This window comes from Artibeus jamaicensis, unplaced genomic scaffold (assembly GCF_021234435.1).
Source record: "Artibeus jamaicensis isolate MK-2021 breed Jamaican fruit bat unplaced genomic scaffold, CSHL_Jam_final contig_196, whole genome shotgun sequence".
Taxonomy (NCBI): Eukaryota; Metazoa; Chordata; class Mammalia; order Chiroptera; family Phyllostomidae; genus Artibeus; species Artibeus jamaicensis.
In genome coordinates this window covers 1077915-1097365 of record NW_026521401.1, presented here as the reverse complement: position 1 = coordinate 1097365, position 19451 = coordinate 1077915, and the positions used below count along the sequence as shown (strand labels likewise).

Here is a 19451-nt window from a genome sequence, read left to right as displayed (position 1 = left end):
CTTTAAATTATTGAAAATAAACAACTCTTGGGCCAAGTGTTTTGGAATTACCCTTGAACACCTAGTACTTACTAGAATTAGTACGTGAGAAACCAGATCATACCCTTCTTCCAAGCACCTGTAAGAAACAGGAATTTCCTGGGTAATTGCTTCTTCCTTGCATTCTTCCCTTGTCTTCTGGCACACAGATGTCTTCTGTTTCCCTAGCAGTTTTCTGTGGTCAGAAAAAATCTATGACTCAGTTTCTTTCAGGCTACTCCTCTGTCCATATTGCTGAAAATGACTGCTTTGCCACATCCTATACTTTGGCATCACATGAAGGGTTTAAAGAATAGTTGGCATTCCTGTCGTTATAGGATCAGCCTTAAGATTCTCATGCTCCGGTTCCCTAAATTTTCACTTACCTCTTCTCCTTGTCTGTGATTCCTTGATTGGGGAAGCCTGTTGTTTCTAACCTTCCATCACAATCTTGATCACCATGCAACAAACAGTATAAAACTATGTTCTCTATTCTGTGGTGCATTTAATCCTCACCATCTTATTCCTGCCTTCTCGGTTCATTTTAATCCAGCTAGTTCACAGTCTTATGACCATGAATTTACCTCGCCCATTTTTATGAAATTGGCTACTAGGTGACTCTGTCATGATGAAACCTGTGCAGATTACCTAGCATTTCACCTGTCAGAAGATGAGTGAAATCGATTTGTGTCCATTAAGATATGCTAACTACTACTCACAACATCAGTAATTATTTGTTTTAGCTCCTGTGTGGGTTAAGAACTCTGGTGTTGGAGTAAGACTGGCCAGAATTTGTATCCTGGCTTTGCCTCTTATTATCTGGTCAAGTTTCTTCACTTCTCTGATTTTTTAATTTCTGTTTCTACAGAATTGGTTTAATAAAGTATAGGAGTTGGTATAAAAGTTAAATGTTTTACTGAACTTAAAGAGTTTAAGTTCACTCTGTCTAGCATCAGTGCTCAATAAATATTAGTAATTATTATTAAACAATATTTTTGAAGAATTGTTCTTTTAATTTTTCATTCCCTCCTTCCCTGTTGCTTTTTATTCTTTTCTATGTGTTTTTCACTCTTACTCTCTTAACATGCTAAAGATATAGTTAAATCCACAGGATATATGGAGAATTTCCTGCCAAGAGTTGTTTTGGTTTGTTATATCATAACCTTGATGCTATGGCTATGCCAACATGCAGATGTCTCCTCAACTGGCAACCTGGTTTACAGATTATTCTGTATAGCCTGAGAAAAGATTAGCCAGGAAGTATTCTGTGTGAGACAAAGAATTCTGAAGCTACAATGGGGAGCCTTAGAAATCATCTGATCCAGGCTTTTGTCCTAAAACAAATCTACATCTCAATCTTCTATAAAATGATAATTGTCTGGTTTTTCTAACGTGAAGCATGGAGAATGCTTATTAAGTTGTGGATTCATAGAATTTGATTATTAAAGTTATTTGAAGGAATTGTAGCAGTCATCCAGTCCAGTACTTCTTTCACCTGGCATTATTGAGGGCCTGTTATATATCAGGTGTTATAGAAGGCACTGGGGATCTGCAACACAGTGAAACAACAGTCTCCCTGCTTTAAGGACTCCCAGTTTTCCTCACACCTACTGCTAGAAGCCCTTCTAGTGACAAATGTCAGCCTCTGATTAGATATTCCTAATGATAATAAGTGCACTATTTCATAGGATAAGTCATTCCTTTTTCACATGGTTTAGAGTTGGAGGGGACCAAGGAGTTCATTCTGTCCATTTATTCCTGGACTCAACTTTTTACATGAAATCTTGTTCAGAACACTAGTCTATAAAATGGATAAAATTAGCTGTGCTCCAGGTGTGGCCCTGCTCAGTTGACTACCTCCTCTCCTTCCTTACGAGGCCCTACTCATTCCTTAGGACCCTGGCCTAGTAATTTGGATCAACTCTAATAATTAGAAAGATTTTTCCTAAATTGAACTTGTTACTTCCTAATTATTCCAAATGCTGCACGCCCCCGAAGCAGCAGCACAGTATGAATCCACTTAGTCTTTATAAAACTCTTTCAGATACTTGAGTAACCAGTATGCTCCTTCCTGCCATACACCTCTCTTCCCAAAAAAATCAGCCTCATTGCCTTTAACTTTTCTTCAAGGACCATATTTTTAAAGTTTTCGTCAAGAAATTGTTAAGTTAATCTATTTCTTTTTCTAGCCTGGAAACTAGAGACAGACCTCTGTCTTTGGTGAATTTGAAGTTGATTTTTAATCCCCCTTCCACGGCTTTTATTTTTTACCCCCGAGTCCAAATACTATCAGCTTCTTAGAGAAAGTTGTTTAGTATCAAATCCAAAATGAAAAAAAGATGCTAAAGACCTGGCCTTCTGGGATGGAATTACACTGGCAATCTCAATTCCCATTTTAGGACCCTGCCCACACAGCATCTCTCACCACAGTCATTCAGATGTCTTGTCAGAAGCACAGGGCAGAGCCTGAGCTGTGTGTATCCTCTAGCTAATGTGCTGTTGTTGGATCAAGTTTCACAGGCCCACAGTGATGTACCCTACCCAGAACAGAGACCTCTTGACGTCTTGCACAAAGCAAATGGAAGCTGCCCCTGAAGGGCAGAGCAGCAAATTCCAGCATCGCCCAAAGTGCTTCAGTTTCATTCATCATTAAAGACTGCCTTTGGGCCGGGAACAAGTGATAGAGCCATGATTGACATTAAAATAGAGTACTTCTTGGTATCTAGAACAGTTGATCTGAAGCCCCAGTTTCTTTCCACTCATTTGAATTGACTGTTCTGTGGTTGATTCTCTTAGATTTGAGAGCATTTTATTCCCTTTGTTTTCACCCTCTTTCATTTTATGTATATTGGTGCGTTCAAATCCAGTTTGAATTTAATTTCATGAGCTATTTATGACAGGAAGTAAGAGTTGATTGTACTCTGGCTTTCTGTATTTTGTCATATTTTACCATCTGTGCAACATGTGAAGATTTCTGTTCCTTTGCCTGCTAGAAATTACAGAGGGCACACAGGGTGAAAGCTGCAGTCTTCAGGTATTGACACTGCTCCGGGAGTTCTTAACCTGGGATCCATAAAACACCTAGGGTCTCCATAGCATGCTTTGTGTGCTCCTAAACAGCCTACAGTTGCATGCAAATTTGTGTGTATATTCTTGTTTGCATTTTTCTGGAGATTTTTCAAGGCATCTGATACTAAAAAATGGTTACAAATGACTAGATAGAAGTTTCAAGATCCTGAAATTGAACTAGATATGTTTTCTAATCATAACATATTGTGATAGTATTGTATTGATTTACTTTGTATTTAAGGAAATTGTTGTTAAAAATCTCTTTTAAATCAGGCCTGTGACTGAATGTCATTTGACCTTGCTTATTTGAATCAGGACTAATAGGGCTTTTCTACACTAAGGATGTATGGAAACTGAAAGAAAACAGAAGAGTGCCATCTAGAGGCCCTAATGACAATTCCACATCTTTGGAATCAGGCCCAGGCCTGCTACCTACACAGAGGTCTTTTAGCTTTAGTAATTTTCTAAATTGAGAACTTTTTTTTTCTCAAGTAATTGCAGACCATAAAGGTGTGTGTCAGTGATACTTAAAACTTATTCAGATGCTACGATTGTGGAGTCTATTCTTACTACTCTGAAAACATAATTTTAATGGAAGCTTGATGTTTAGATAGCATTTCCTCTGTTTTTAAAGGATGTAGCAACCTCAGGCTTTAGGATCTATGCTGCATTTGAATATACTTTTAGTCGTAAAGCAAGACCAAATTAATGCCTTCTAAAAATCATTTTAATATTAGGACTTTGTTTTATTTCCTAAGTCAGGATAAATTAAAAATTAAGAGTAATTTGCCTTAATTACTCTTAGTATTTCTTTCAAGATGACAGTATAGAATAGTGTTTGCCAAATGGTGCAGAAATTGTGGCATTGTGCAGTTGAATTCACTTTGGGAAAATGGATCAAGCAGAATTTATATCCATATGAAGATGTATAATAGGATAGATGAGCATAGCTCTCAAGTCCCAGCTCTGCAATTACTTTGCAATGTTGATTTTAACTTATTTCTTATTTTGTAAATGGTGCTGATAATAGTCTCTAGTTTAAAGTTGTTGTGAAGATGAAATGAAATAAAGTTAGGAATCATGGTGCCTTCTATATAAAGAATTTTTTTAAATTAGCAATAACTTATTGTTATTACTGCCCAGTTTTGAGGACAGCTGTAATGAAATAGAAACAGAAAATTTTAAAGCTATATCTTACAGAATGTTATAATTTTAAAAAGCATTTTCACAAATCCAATCTTGTTTAGTTAGAGTAAATGTTCCATAAATATTTATTTGTTCATATATTTGGTAGATATTGATTCAGCCTCTATAAGTACAATGACCGTCTTTGGCATTGGAGGTTTGGTACTGGACATAGCAGTAGAAAAGACATAGACCTTACATTGTGTTGGGGGAATTAGACGATAAACAAGTAAATAAATAAGATAATGTCACAAAATCATTAGTGTTAAGAAACTAGTGTGTGATGTAAAAGAGAGTGACTAGTGGCCTACTTCAGGTAGTCAGGGAAGAGCTTTCTTAGGAAGTAACATTTAGCTGTTACCTGAATGACAAGGAGCCAACCATGTGAAGGTCAGAGGAGCAGTGATTGCAACTAAAGCAGACAGTAAGTGTAAAGGCCTTTGGTGGGAGTGTGTTAAGCATGTGCATAGTCTAGGAAGAATGCTAGTGCAGCTAGATGGAGCTCAGCAAGCCAAGCGGAGAGTGACAGGAGATGAGGTCAGAGACAGGGGCTTAAGACTGTAGGCCCAGGACTTTAAAGTTTATTCTGAGGGTTATGAGAAGTTTGGAGAATTGTAGGCAAGGCAGGAATATGCTCAGATTTATGTTTTAGAGATAGCCCCTTTGCTTCTCTATGGAGCAAGAGTGGAAGCAGGAAAACAATTTAGGAGACTTTTGCCAATAGTCTAAGTGACAGATGATGGTGGCTTGGATGAAGATATTGCAAGAATAGTTCAGAAGTTTCTGTCCTGTCCACAGCTCTGTGCATTACAGAGGCAGTGTAGCATGTGGTTAAGAGCACCAAATAGGCAGAATGTCTCATTTGAAATCTGACTTACCATGTGACTTTGGACAAGTTTTTTAACTTCTCTGTGCCGAATTTTTACCATTTTCGAAATGGGAATGATGATAGTACCCTTCTCCTAGGATTGCTGTGAGGATTCAATGAGGTAATCATAATTATAAAGTGCTCAGAAGAATGTTAATAATGCTGTTTTTATTATCATCATCACCACCACCTTTATCACAAGCACTACTCTCACATCATCCTCAATACCTTCAATTTACAAAAAACTTAGAGGGTGGTTTTTAAATCAAAATATAAGCTTCTTATTTTGAATCTGTTATCCTTTCAGCAATATATTATGTAGTCTGAGCTCCTAGAGAGAAATATCTATTGATCTGACTCTGAAGCTCTGAGTCCAGTTGTATGCACCTGTAAATGTTCAAACAACATTGAGAAAATTATAAATAAGGCTCTCAAAGAGTCTCAGTGTGTGGTAGGGAGGCATCTTGTGCTTGTGCCCATCTTCCCTGACCTTGAGCCATTACAAATTTTAATCCCTGAGTTTTGAAGAGAGCTTTTGGTCACCTAAGCTAAAAGCATTAGTGTACACATAATAATACATTGAGCAGGAAAGAACTCACTATTTTGAGGTCCTTGTAAGATACTGAATCTCTTCCAAGGACATTCAACTCTTCATCAATTGTGTTAAATTGGACCATGTGTAATATAAGTAAATGAATTTGTTTATAATGGATTATCCCCAAACTTTTTCTAATTAGACCATTAGTAAAGGTATTCACGAGACAACCACATTTGAATTTCTCTTTTCTCCACCTCTTCTGCCTTTGCCCAGTCCCTTCTGGAGTAAGTGATGACATAGGTAAGGATCAAGGAGCAGAAGAGACAGATGAGAAGCAAGGAAAATCTCCCTGTTCACCTTGCCTCACTAGAGGCACCACTGGTTTCTCCCTCCCCAAGGTGAAGGGTGGGCTCTTTGTCTGTTGCAGAATGTGAGCACTTGATCCGTCACATGCTGGTGTTGGACCCAAGTAAGCGCCTCTCCATGGAGCAGATCTGCAAGCACAAGTGGATGAAGCTGGGGGACACCGATCCCAACTTTGACAGGGTGAGCAGGGAGCTTTAAGGAACTCTTCTCAGAACGACTGCAATCTCTTTGGCATGAAATTATAATCAGACCAGGACATGAAAAGGTAGCACTGGGAACAAACTCGTGTGTATTACTTAAGCAAGGAGCAAAGTAGGAATTGAAAACCAGCAGAGTTGTTACATAGTGATACCAGTTTCCTACCCCTTAACCCCTAAATCAGTCTCTTTTGGCTTTTGAGACAGTACAGCCCACAATTCTGCAGCTTATCCATCGTGGGGACGTCTCCTTCCTCTTACTTAGTATGCTTATTCAATGGTTCCTATAGCATACCTTTATTTAAACCATTATGGCTATCCTTGGTACCCCAAAGTTGCTCAGAAAAATTAGAATCTTGTCTATTCATAGCTGAGTACCCAGGGCTTTGTTGCTTAGACTTTGTCTGAGGCCAAAAATATCCCAAGCTAGGGGACAGGGAATAAATATGTGATGATATACATATGTGATATGTCTTCTTAATATGGCTAAGTAGGGATTTGATAGCTTACCTTTTTTTTTTTTAATGTCACAGCTAATAGCAGAATGCCAACAGCTAAAGGAAGAAAGACAGACAGATTCTTTGAATGAGGATGTCCTCTTGGCCATGGAAGACATGGGACTGGACAAAGAGCGGACACTACAGGTATCTCTAGAAGAATGGAGAACAAAGTGAAATGTAGTTATACTCCCTTCGTTCAGCCTTCTCTCATTTTTTCTCCTTTCTGGGATCTTGGGGTTTTTTTTTATTTAAAGAATTTTTTAATTTTTAAATTAAAAAATTGAAAAATTTGATATGCAACACTGTATTAGCTTCAGGTATACAACATAGAGATTAGGCATTTATATAACTTAAAAAGTGATCACTCCAGTAAGTCTAGTACCCATCTGACACCATACATAGTTATTATTGACTGTATTCTCTATGCTTTATTTTACATCCCTGTGACTATTCTGTAACTGACAGTTTGTACTTCTTAATCTCTTCACTTTTTTTCACCCATCCCTCCACCCCCCACCCCCATCTGCCAACCATCAGGAACTTGGGTCTTTTTGTTTTCCTCCTGTTCTTCTTACCCCTTTCTGGGCCTTGGAAAGAAGGTGCTTTGGTCTTCTACTGTTACTGTTGGAAAGGTTTGGTCATGGACATGCTATTTCACCAGGGTTTTTGTACTCTTTTCCATTTTTCTGTTGGTAGTCATTAAGATCAGATGCCTATGATCACTATAGTGCTATCTACAGTCTACTGTGTGATCGACATAAGAGACATAAAACCCTGCGTGTCGGAGCACCTCCTAGCATGCCTCGAGCCATGGCGTTTCAAGCACCAGTCAATATCCAGGTGGGCAGTAACTCCAATGACCAGATTCAGGACAATCAACATTGGGGCCAGGGGGCAGAGGGCAGATAGCCATTGCTCACTAACTCTTGAGAGTTTCTTATTCTTTCTTAGCTCTGTCCCATCCACTTATCATCTCTTCTTTTGTCAGAGATCAAGCAAAGATCTGAATCTTTCTTAGAGAAGACAAAAGGGTATTTGAGTACTCAATTGGGTTTTGGTTTTTGGTGGGTTTTTTTGTTTTGCTTTTTTTAAGAAACAACAATCATTGAAAAAGACTATCATCTCTAAAAATTGCCTTTTTAATGTAGTTTCTAAGAGCAGAGGAACCAAAGACTCAAAGGTAGAAACATAGACTTTAGCAGTCAAGAATACTTTGAAGGACCATCATGTCCCTCTAGTGTTTAAGTAATGTGTGTGTCTGTGTATACTGCTTTCCAGACAGAACAGGCTGGTACCACCATGAACATAAGTGTTCCACAGGTGCAGCTGATCAACCCAGAGAATCAAATTGTGGAGGCAAGTAGCAACCTCTGAATAGCTATCAGCTGAAATCACTTTCTTTACCATATCCTTGCTTCCTTTCCTTACTTCTTATTTCTGATTACTTCTCGTTTCCAATTTAATTGTGTTTTCCTCCATCTCAGCCGGATGGGACAGTGAACTTGGACAGTGATGAAGGCGAAGAGCCTTCTCCTGAAGCATTGGTTCGCTATTTGTCGATGAGGAGGCACACAGTGGGTGTGGCTGATCCACGGTGAGTATCTGACCAGCAGCCCTAATTAACACCAGTGCAAAGAATTTCTATCTGATTATGAGTTCCTACCTAGGTGCATTTTCCCTACTTCATTGTGTCTCCCAGATGAGGTATAATTCAGTGGCCAAGACAGGTTTTTTAACCTAGTTCAGAGTCCCTGGTTAGATCAGAACAGATTTATTAAAAAATTACAGAGCTGTTCCTAATGGATGATGGACCTATAGCCAAAATCATACCAATCAATCACAACCCTTTGGTGAGTAGTGTTATAGTCTCTGCCCACAAAGATCAAGGTCGTCTCATCTTAAGTCACGTGGGGGCGCCCCTTAAAATTCACCTGACTTGGGCTATTTCCAGAGATGTTGGCTACATGTTCTAAAGCAAGACTCGTCTAGGAAATAAGGATAAATGATACAATGTGATTTACAAATTAAATTAAGAGAACAAGAATTGCAAAACACACTGAATAAATACTGGTTTCCCAAAGTATTTTCCCAGAATAGTCCTTTAGTATATTCCTGATGCCCCCACACTGGGGAAATGACCTGAAGGCCGGCTCTCTCCTTTTTTATTTTGCATTTGAAGACTCTCAGCATTAAAAATATCCTTACCTCTTTTCTGAATATTTCCTTTATTGAGAGAAGAAGTTGTGTCAAGAATTCTCTTGGGAGTTCAAATGGGGCAAAGCTAGTTTTCTTATAAATACCTCTTTTCTCTGAGTGATTTACAAAAACCATCTGCAGGCCTGCTGATTTGCTTGCTTTATGTTTCTCATTCTTGGCCTATGTTCAAACAGGCAATAGGGAAACATTTTGGCTCCAAAGACTATGTCAGCAGTGTGGGTCTACTAGTGGAAAGATCCCTTATTTTAAAGGGTGCTGTAAATCCTACCATTGTAGTAGGACAGCCCTGCACATCCACTGCTTATCTGTCCCATCAGCACTGACAGGAGTAATTGCATTCTTTGCATGGCGAATCAGTTGCTGCCTCAGGCAGCCATTGCTTTAGTGGGTGGCCTGTGTCCTCCAGAAACTTGCTGTTCTCCCCCAGACTCTGCAGACCTGAACAGGACTGATGCCAGTATTTCCTCTTGGCTCAGAGCTGTCGGTTTTGCATGAATGGTCAATAAAGAACAGCATTTCCCAGTTCCAAATAGCCAAGTGGCAGAGAGCCAAATGCCACACATTGAGCTTCTACTTGCTTTGGGAAATTTAGGAGAAAAGTAAAAAATAAAACAAAAATAAAATAAAATGTACTGCACTTACCAGTTTCATCAGTTTTGGGGACAGTTTTGGGATATAGCACTTTTGAGTAAGAATATTAACGAAACCTCTCTCGTCCTGTTTCTTATCAGCACGGAAGTTATGGATGATCTGCAGAAGCTCCTCCCTGGCTTTCCGGGAGTCAACCCACAGGCTCCTTTCCTACAGGTGGCCCCTAACATGAGCTTCATGCACAACCTGTTGCCCATGCAAAATTTGCAACCAACTGGGCAGCTTGAGTACAAGGTACCTGAAATGGGAGAGGGCTTGCCCCAGAAGAAACACATTTAAACTTCCTTTGAGAGATTCAGAGACCTTCCCCAGGATTTAAGGGTTTTCTTGTAGAGAAGGACAAATTTCTCTTGCAGCACATCTTGGATAAGAGGGAAGATTAGTCTCTATCACAATCAAAAGATCCCTTTATTTCAGTAGGTCAGAGTCCTGCTGTTTTCTCTCCTCCTACCCCCCTACCTCACCAGTTTGTCCTTCCCACTGCACTCTCAACAGGAGCAGTCCCTGTTGCAGCCGCCCCCACTACAGCTGCTAAATGGAATGGGCCCCCTTGGCCGGAGGGCATCAGACGGAGGAGCCAACATCCAGCTCCATGCCCAGCAGCTACTGAAGCGCCCCCGGGGACCCTCCCCACTCGTCACCATGACACCAGTGAGTAGCCGCACAGAGCCCACCTTACTCTCTCAGATGCTTTGGATAATGAAGCTGTGGGCCCAGGGTTGGGAGACCAGAGTCTTCCACCTAAATGTCTGAATTTCCTTCTCTAAACTTAAGGTGCTCAGTGTATCCCCATTTTCCTCAGGCTAGCAGAATTTTCCTATGTCTATTTTTAGCTAACTTCTTTTCTTAACCAAATAATTTCTACACTGAAGCCTGCTTCAGGAGAGCTTCATCCAGAGTGGGCCACTTGTACCTTCATTAAGTACCTCTGCCACCCTGCCAGAGGGCAGTGGAATCTAACAGTTTTCTCTGTAATAAATTACTTTTTAGATTGGTTTCCAAAGTTACCTTACCAACCCTTTCTCCTTTGATTAACAATACCTTGCATTTTTGGTACAACCTGGAATACTTGATTAACTTTCACAAGTGTTAACCTGGTCATTTGGTGTCTCTCTTTTTTATGTGATGGTTACATTCAAACCTCTGCCCCTGGGTTCCGTTTGTTTCTGGTTATTCTGTCATAGGTAAAGTCACTCATTTATTCATTTGTTCACTCGATCTCATAGTACCTTAAGATTGGGTAGTAATTGTATCCATAGCTCTTTAAAATCTTACTTTCTATTTTTTAAGATTATTAAAATCTTATTCTTTATTTCCACACTTAACCTTATCATGGATTAGTAACACAACAGTTGGTGGATTATCTCAGGTCCATGGGCCATCCCTTCTGTGACAGTACTGTCAGGCGAAGGAAAGAGAATTGTATTTGTAGTTCTTGGCCTTACTGAGTTTGTGATGTGAAAAGACAAGATCAACATATGTGAAGTATTGGAATAATAGCAAAAAACCATGTGCGATTAAGTGCCAGAGTGAATACTTACCATGGACAAGTAAGTAGGTGGCAGAAGCATTCATGGAACAGCCAGATCAGAGCAGGTTACAGAGGATCGGGAACCCTTTTATGAGAGGTTCAGTGATACTCTGCCTACTGTGAATGTTTATGGCAAGGTCAGTAACAAGCTTTTGTTTGATAATGATAAGTCCAGTGGACATTTTTAATCTTTGTCATTTTGGACTTCCCAACTTTATGAGTCACTGTTGACCATTTTCTCTTTGAAATATTTTCTTTTGTTCTTTTCAGGTTCCCTTTCTGCTTGTTCTTGAAGTTGGTGAAATCCATAATTTTTATCTTATGCCCTATTTCCATCTCTTTTTACATACTTTGAGTAACCTTGTACACGCTCATAATTTAAGTTACCAGGTGATTCTGCAGCACAGCATGCTCTTCTGGGATAGAAATACAGATATATATATATATATATATATATATATACCCTACAGATTTAGTCAGTCGTCCGAAAATGAACTTGTCTTGGCTCTTTGAAACCTGTTTCACTTCCAGAGTGACAGTGAATATCACTGTCACTCTCCTGGTTACACAAGCTGACTTTGTCTTTAAGTCTTCCCTCTCCCTTATTCCCCATATCACATTATTTATCCAATATCTATAAAACAATCTTCACTGCCCTACCTTAAGCCATTGTCATCCTTTGCCTACATCAATACAGTGACCTCCTAACTGTCCTGCCACCAATACTTTCCAGTACTAAAGTAAGCTAGATTTCTAAAGTACAAATCTTGTAACACCATGTCCCTGCTTGAAATCATTCAGTGGGCGCTCGTTGGTGTGGCTCAGTGGATTGAGTGACAGCCTGCAAGCCAAAAGGTCTCCAATTCAATTCCAAGTCAGGGCACATGCCTGGGTTGCAGGCCAGGTCTCCAGTAGGGGGCTCCCAAGTGGCAACCACACATTGATGTTTCTCCTTCTCTTTCTCCTTCCCTTCTCCTCTCTCTAAAAATAAATAAATAAAATCTTTTTGTTTGTTTGATTTTGAAGAAATCACTCTAGCTTACCACTGCCCCTTCCTCAAAATAAAGTTTTTAATGTGAGATGAAAGGTCATTTATAACTGGCCACAGTGTTCTTCTGTGTCATTTATAGACATACTTTCTGCCTAATCCTATTTTTGCCATTCTGTAATCAGAATTATAATGAGAGATCTGGAAATCCTAGAAACATTGAAACAATAGATTAGTCCAAAAAATATTTTGATTTATAATTGTTATCCATTTAAAAAATGCTCTTTCAAAATCAGTGAAGGATGGTTTTTGCTCTGGTGCCTGAAACATGGTGATTATGTGAACCACAAGGCTGTTGGTAACTATCAAGAATACATACCATTCCAGGGCATAAGCAGTGGGAAGAGTCACATTAAAGCATATATTGTTATTGTTCTCATTTCATTTACATATTTTGGTGGGCAACAGCAGTTTTAAAGCATTGAATTGCAATTGCACAATTGTGTGTTATGTGCTTTTAAAAAACTATCCTGCCTTTCTGGAGTTAAAGACATTTGAACTCTGGAAATAGCATTAATACGCAATAAAAGGTCACTTCTCAGTCCAAGTAAACAAGCAGCTTCTGTTTTTTCAGGTCCTCACATAATTGCAGGCCTTTTTCTCTCATCCTAGAAACCCCAGAGGCTTATGGCACCTTTTCTTCTTTGCTTAGCTAGCTCCTACTCATCTTTCAGGTCTCAGGTTATGTGTTACCTCCTCCAAGATGCCTTCCTTGATTCCCATATGGCCCATAGAGTACTTGGTTATGCTGTTTTGAAATTATCTGTTTACTTCTCCCTCTCCTGCACTAGACTATAAAGCAAGGGCAAGAACTACATCTGTTAACTCACATTTTATCTCGGAACAGAGTAGGTATTCAGCTTTTTGTTGATAGATGAATGAATGAAGATGAATCAGAGGAAGAAATCAAAATTAAAATCACCTGATCAAGATAAAAATGGAAAAATAGAAAGACATATGAAAGTTCTGAATAGTTCGGAGGTCCTAAGAAAAGTTTTATAAATAAGAAAATTAACAGAGAGACTTGCCCCAAGTTGAGTTTCCAGAAGAAGCACCACTTTGAGCTTTTTCTTTCTGTCTCCTTTCAGGCAGTGCCAGCAGTTACCCCTGTGGACGAGGAGAGCTCAGATGGGGAGCCTGATCAGGAAGCTGTGCAGAGGTAATGTGGCATGTGGCAGTGCTCACAGAACGTCCTTGGGCAGGCTCCTTCTGCAACCAGTGAACAGTCACGTCTGCCCAAGGAGGCATTACAGTACAACTACAACATTTGTGTGGTCTTTATGCTCAGGCCAGATGGCATGTACCTCCCTCATGGAAATAATAGAAGACTACCCAGAAAATTTCATTTCTGTAAGCACCATTGGAAGTCCCCTATATGATAGTATTAACCATAAGAACTTTTTCCCTCCTCTCTTCCTTGCCTCCATGCCCTCATATTGCAACTCTAATAGTACTCCCAAGGCACAAAGCCCTCTCCTCCCTACCAAGAACTGCTTACTGAAAAGAAATTGGAAATTTGGGATATGACAGAGATCCTAGCTAGTCTGGCCATGGACCTCTGGCATGGACTTCCTTTCCAGGAGAATGAATACCTTTTGTACTGTTTGCTGTGTGCTTCTTCCATCTCCTTGTACCAACAAAAAGACACTGAAAAAGAATATTGGATTTGGGCCAAGGGCAGATGCAGATGTCCATGGTTCACAGAGCCTTGTTGAGTGATGCCTGATTCACAGAAAACAGCAGTGACCATCAAGCATGCTGTACTATTCATTTCACCTCAGTTCCATCAGCCACGCTCCTCAGCTCCATGCATGCCCCTTTGAAGGAGTTACCGTTCTTATTTTCTGTGAGGGGGGGTTTGACCAGAAGCCAGCATGTATTTTCCCAAAAATACAGGTATTCTTCAAGATTATATGTTTTTCCCTTGAGGGGAATTAAAATAAAATGGTTTTCATGGGCTCTTGGGAAAACTTTGGGTGTCTTTATCAAATGGATATTAAACTGCTAATGGCTTACTCTTTTTCAAGTTTAATATTTTATATACCATTAATTAAACTCTATAGTCTGGTAACTTTTTTAGCTTAAAGGGGCAAAGTAGTTACGAATGAAGCAAGACCACTTTTTAAGAACCTAATGGTTCCTAGCTAGTACTCTCTTCCTACCCCAGTAGCTCTGTATGAAAGCTGCTGTTAAAAAAGACACTGGTCCCATGTGAAAAGAGTAGTGGAGAACAGGGAGTGTTGGCTCCTTCTATAGCTTAGCCAATAGAAGAAAAATCATGGTAACTTTTTCTTTTGATGCTATCGTTTCTGTAGTTTGCTGATAACAAACTGGGTATATGAAGTTGCAAATGGGTCCTGCTGGTGTCCTCAAGATAAATTAGGAAACTTAACTGCCTCCCTACTTTAATACACAGCAATATTTCATTTTATCTTCTTTGCCTTGGACTTTACTTCCTTGAGCCTCATCTTCTTCTTTAGACCAACATTCAAAGAGTAAAATAGTGCCCATTAGTTTTGAGGCATTGAAAAGGAATAGCGCTTGTTTCATGCATACCCCAAAACAGCAAGCAGTGGTAGAGAAAAGAATCAACCAGATGTAGGGGGTTCATTGTCTTCCCACTGGTATGGACCACACAACAGATTTGAAAGATCTTCAGATTAAAAGCATCAGCTTGTCAACTTTTCAACTTCTGAAACTTCTGTTTTCTTGCCTTGCCTTTTTACCCCCTTAAAACAATTGTAAACATTTCATGTGGTTTCATTTCTTCATTCTCTAGACAATGTTGGTTGCCAAAGAACAGTATCAGTTTGTCTTCTCTGATGATCGAGTTATAGTCAGGGGCATGAGGGAAGGGGTGGTTTTGGAATTTACTGTCCCTGAATGGAAGGATCTGTTTTCTGAGATGTGTAGGGAGGTCATTCTCAAAACCTGGGGACCAGTGGGATCCAGAAATGTATGTGGAACCCTTCTTAATATCTCCCTTGGCTCATCTCTAGAAATAGTCCTTAGGGGCTCATTCTCTCCAACTTACATTTTTTTCTCTTTTTAAACTTTTTTATTATGAAAAACTTTTTAAAAATATATTTTATTGATTATGTCATTACAGTTGTTCTATTTCCCCCTTCATTCCCCTCCATCCTGCACACCCCTCCCCCACCATTCCCCCTTTAGTTTATGTCCATATGTCACAAGTTCTTTAGATTCTATATTTCCCATAGTATTCTTGCCCTCCCCTATTTTCTACCTACCATCTACGCTACTTATTATCTGTACCTCCTCCCCTCTTCATCTCCCACTCCCCTGTTGCTAACCCTCCATGTGATCTCCATTTCTGTGGTTCTGCTCCTGATTTAGCTGTCCTCTTAGTTTGCTTTTGCTTTAGGTGTGGTTCTTAATAACTGTGAGTTTGCTGTCCTTTCACTGTTCATCTTTTTTATCTTCTTTTTCTTAGGTAAGTCTCTTTAACATTTCTTATAATAAGGGCTTGGTGATGATGAACTTGAATTTGATCTTATCTGAGAAGCACTTTATCTGTCCTTCCATTCTAAATGAAAGCTTTGTTGGACAGATCAATCTTGGATATAGGTCTTTGGATTTCATGACTTGGAATACTTCTTTCCAGCCCCTTCTTGCCTGTAGGGTCTCTTTTGAGAAATCAGCTGACAGTCTGATGGGAACTCCTTTGTAGGTGACTGTCCCCTTATCTCTTGCTGCTTCTAGGATTCTCTCCTTCATTTTAATCTTGGCTAATGTAATTATGATGTGCCTTGGTGTGTTCCCTCTTGTGTTCACCTTCTTTGGTACTCTCTGAGCTTCCTGGATTTCCTGGACATCTATTTCCTTTGCCAGATTGAGGAAATTTTCCTTTATTATTTGTTCACATAAGTTTTCCACTCATGGCTGTTCCTCTTCCCCTTCTGGCATGAAGGCTAAACTAATTGAAATGAATGGAAATGCACAGGAAACCAGTAGTAATGGAAAGGAAACTGGGACTCAAATCAAAGGAGTGGACCAGAAAGAGGGGAAAAAAATGACCAAACAGAAAAGAATGTAGAAACAAGAATTCAAAAAAATGAGGAGAGGCTTCGGAACCTCCAGGACATCTTTAAACATTCCAACATCCTAATTATACAACTTACATTTTTGAAATTTAGTGGGCGGGAGTGCGATAAAATTAACAAGTAGGAAACGAATTCTTCTGTTGAATGGAATGAAATAAGGAAAATTAGTCTGTATGAACTACATCTGCTTTCTCTCTTCTCTTTAATGGCTGCTCTTATGTCCAAAATTCAGCCACTTCAATGATAAGCCAACTTTTGCTGGCCAGTTGGACATGCTTCACTTGCATCCAGTCAGGGATCTGTTTGCCATGGATCCTTTTTGAGCTCTGGCACTATTTCATTCTGAGTGCTTTAGATTAACTTCTAATGCTTCTTGCTGAGGAATATTCCTGTCTGTCTTTTTTACTATGAAATGTGCTCCTGCTTGTTGCAGGTACTTGGCAAATAGGTCCAAAAGACATACACTGGCCATGACCAACCCTACAGCCGAGATCCCACCGGACCTACAACGGCAGCTAGGACAGCAGCCTTTCCGTTCCCGGGTCTGGCCCCCTCACCTGGTACCTGATCAGCATCGGTGAGTAGCCACATGAGCTTTGTGAGCTCCTTGAGGTTCATCAGACAGGCACCCTCTGGCTAGTGTTAACAGTGATGGTAACCAGCATCGAAGCTTTAAGTAGCATCCTGAGCTTACATCTTCAAAGCTCCTTGTACTAAGCAGTACACAGAATAATCGGAGATTCTTCTTTCCTGTTACATCGTAGACATGTTTATTGTCTGCACTTGATTCTTGAGGTTCTTACTGTTGACTCATAGATGAACTTGAACTTGAAACCTACCAGGAGGTGAAGCTCTCAGAGGGCCAAGTGGAAATAAGAGGATTTCTGGACATATTAATAAACTTGACCTTTAATAACCCATTGTCAAAAGAATGAGCATTTTTTTATCATTTTACCACTGAACGATAAGCTAGGATATGGAGGAAGATATACATCTCTTTGTGAATGGTAGAGCAGATACTGCATCCTCTTGATTGTTGTGCTTGAAAAGTCATTCTTGCAATATTTTTATGGCAAATTCTTTAGGGTTCTGTCACATTTATAATTCATTCTCTTGAAGAAATAAAATTAACCATACCTGGCCAAGAAAACTTCACAAAATTGAATCCAAGTAAATCTAGAAGCAAAGAAGAATGACACTTTGTTACATAAGATGATTATCTTTTGTGAATACCTCAATGGCTACAAATCTTAGCTGTGTCTTTCTGAAAACATCCCCAAGCTCATGGGTCACACTTTCAAAGCCACCCCTGATTGCTAGAGCTTATTTGAATCTTTTTCAGAGGACAATGAAAAGCATTATTACTCGAGAAGATTGAAAAGCAGTCAGATTTCAAGAAAGTTAAGTTTATAAATGTACTCTTATTAAATCTGGCAACCAGTTCACACTGGCAAGCATGACAGTGTTTTTTAAAGCAGGAAGATAAACTTTTATAAATGACCATGAATAACTTAGTAAAAAATGATCTGTATCAGGAATGACAAATCTCAAAATTCCAATGGCACAGAAAGATAGTATTTTTCTAAGGAAAATCCCATAGGACCTATATCGTTACAGTACTGCATTAAAAGGTTCTTTGAGTGATTATTAAAAACTGCCTATCTACCCCATAAATTTTCTATGATTTCTTAATAACTCTGGGCTCAAATCAACATTATTACTTAAGAGACCCTTTACCACTGTGTTTCTCCTTGTTTCAGTCTTTCTGTCCTCCACAGCCTGACACTTAATTTTTCAGCCCTTGTTAGGGTCTGTGGTTTAGCTGAAGTCCTTTGGGTATCCTTGTTTAATTTGAAGTGTTCCTCAGGAGGGGTTGTTATCAGAGAGCCATGAAGAGCAGCACATCTCCAAAATCAGCCTTTATCGCGGATTCTGTATCCTGTTTATATTTGTTACTAAAGGAACACTACATTGGTTCATAACTCGGTGTATGTGGTTTCCACCCTGCCTGCAGTCATTGTCAGGGCCTTGCCTGCTGGAAATCTATCTGCTGTCCGTTTTCCGGTGGTCAAGTAAGTTTGAATTGAAATAAATGCTTTATGAGTGGCAGATGGGGTAAGGTGGGACATTTATGCATACCCAGCACGTATCATAACATGAGACTGAAGTTAGTCTACAGTGGAAAAGAGAAACTTTCCAAGGCTGCAAAACACTGAAAATTGGCAGGTTAGACAGATTATTGGATTTCGTGTATTTTTCAGAGGAAAGGACTCAAGAACAGCAAATACATATATTCTTCTGGGGAATAATAGATGAACAAAAGCATTGAGACTAAGAGGAGTCTGATCAACCTTTTTAAAGTTAGAAGTGTGTAATTTGAAATTTTTGAAGTTTTTAAGTGTAATTAAAAAAAACTAACATAGGATAGGTCTTATCTAGATGGGGAATCAATCACTGTTTGAAAAGTGTAGTGGGAATATTGGCCTAATACAAGGCTGTCTTGATTTTTAACGTGATTGCTAGTAAACATAAAGCAGTTGATACTGTCAGTGCTTCCAAAATGAGCAACTGCATCAGGACTGTTCCTCTGAAGTTACTGTGCTGGGTTGACCTGGGTGTCAGTCTGTTCACACCCTGAGCTTCTGGAAAGGTCGTGAACTACCTGGACCTGGGAGTATTGCTGTGATGGGAGAATGGGTTTTGTGCAGATAGAGTACATTAACTACTTGATGAACACAGCTTTCTGAGTGAATTAGAAATGTGTCCCATTATCAGAAAAAATTGAAAGTATAAGAATCAAATTTGAGGAGAAAGCAGTATTTGCTTGCTTTAACTCCCAGGTTAAAACAGAAGAAGTATCGAGGAAATGCCTCTAAAAGCAGCTTTTATGATCACCATTTCTGGAGTGTGTCTGCCAAAATCACTTGTCTCTTGTGTCACTGAAACAAATATATATTCATGCTCATTTCGTTAGTCCACTACTGTGTCAAGCTTCAGGTAGTGTCTGAAACAGAAGTCATCATTTGAAAGAAGGGCATAAAGGGCTTTCACTTGCCGCCAGAACTCTTTTGACCTCTGCACAGTCATCAGACTCTTCTTCCTCCCTGCCTGCCTTTTATCTGAACTTGATTGTTAACTTGCTTCCTTAGTCTTGGTTCTCCTTCAGTCCAGAATGAGTAACTGGCTAGGTGGTACCTCA

The 19451-nt window shown here is 39.5% G+C and overlaps 1 protein-coding gene across 9 annotated transcripts in view; it reads left to right on the top strand.

Annotated features, from left to right (window-relative positions):
• SIK3 (SIK family kinase 3) overlaps positions 1-19451 on the top strand; it is a 280765-nt gene that overhangs the window by 237889 nt on the left and 23425 nt on the right. For 5 of the 9 annotated variants that reach the window (XM_053672230.1, XM_053672220.1, XM_053672212.1 and 2 more), the window contains exons 7-15: positions 6106-6224; positions 6775-6885; positions 7438-7581; positions 8020-8097; positions 8226-8335; positions 9690-9843; positions 10105-10260; positions 13277-13347; positions 16686-16829. In XM_053672230.1, the coding sequence (XP_053528205.1) occupies positions 6106-6224; positions 6775-6885; positions 7438-7581; positions 8020-8097; positions 8226-8335; positions 9690-9843; positions 10105-10260; positions 13277-13347; positions 16686-16829 (1087 nt within the window). The remainder of the gene's footprint in view (positions 1-6105; positions 6225-6774; positions 6886-7437; positions 7582-8019; positions 8098-8225; positions 8336-9689; positions 9844-10104; positions 10261-13276; positions 13348-16685; positions 16830-19451) is intronic. The other 4 variants (XM_053672225.1, XM_053672217.1, XM_053672227.1 and 1 more) reach the window with 2 other exon arrangements.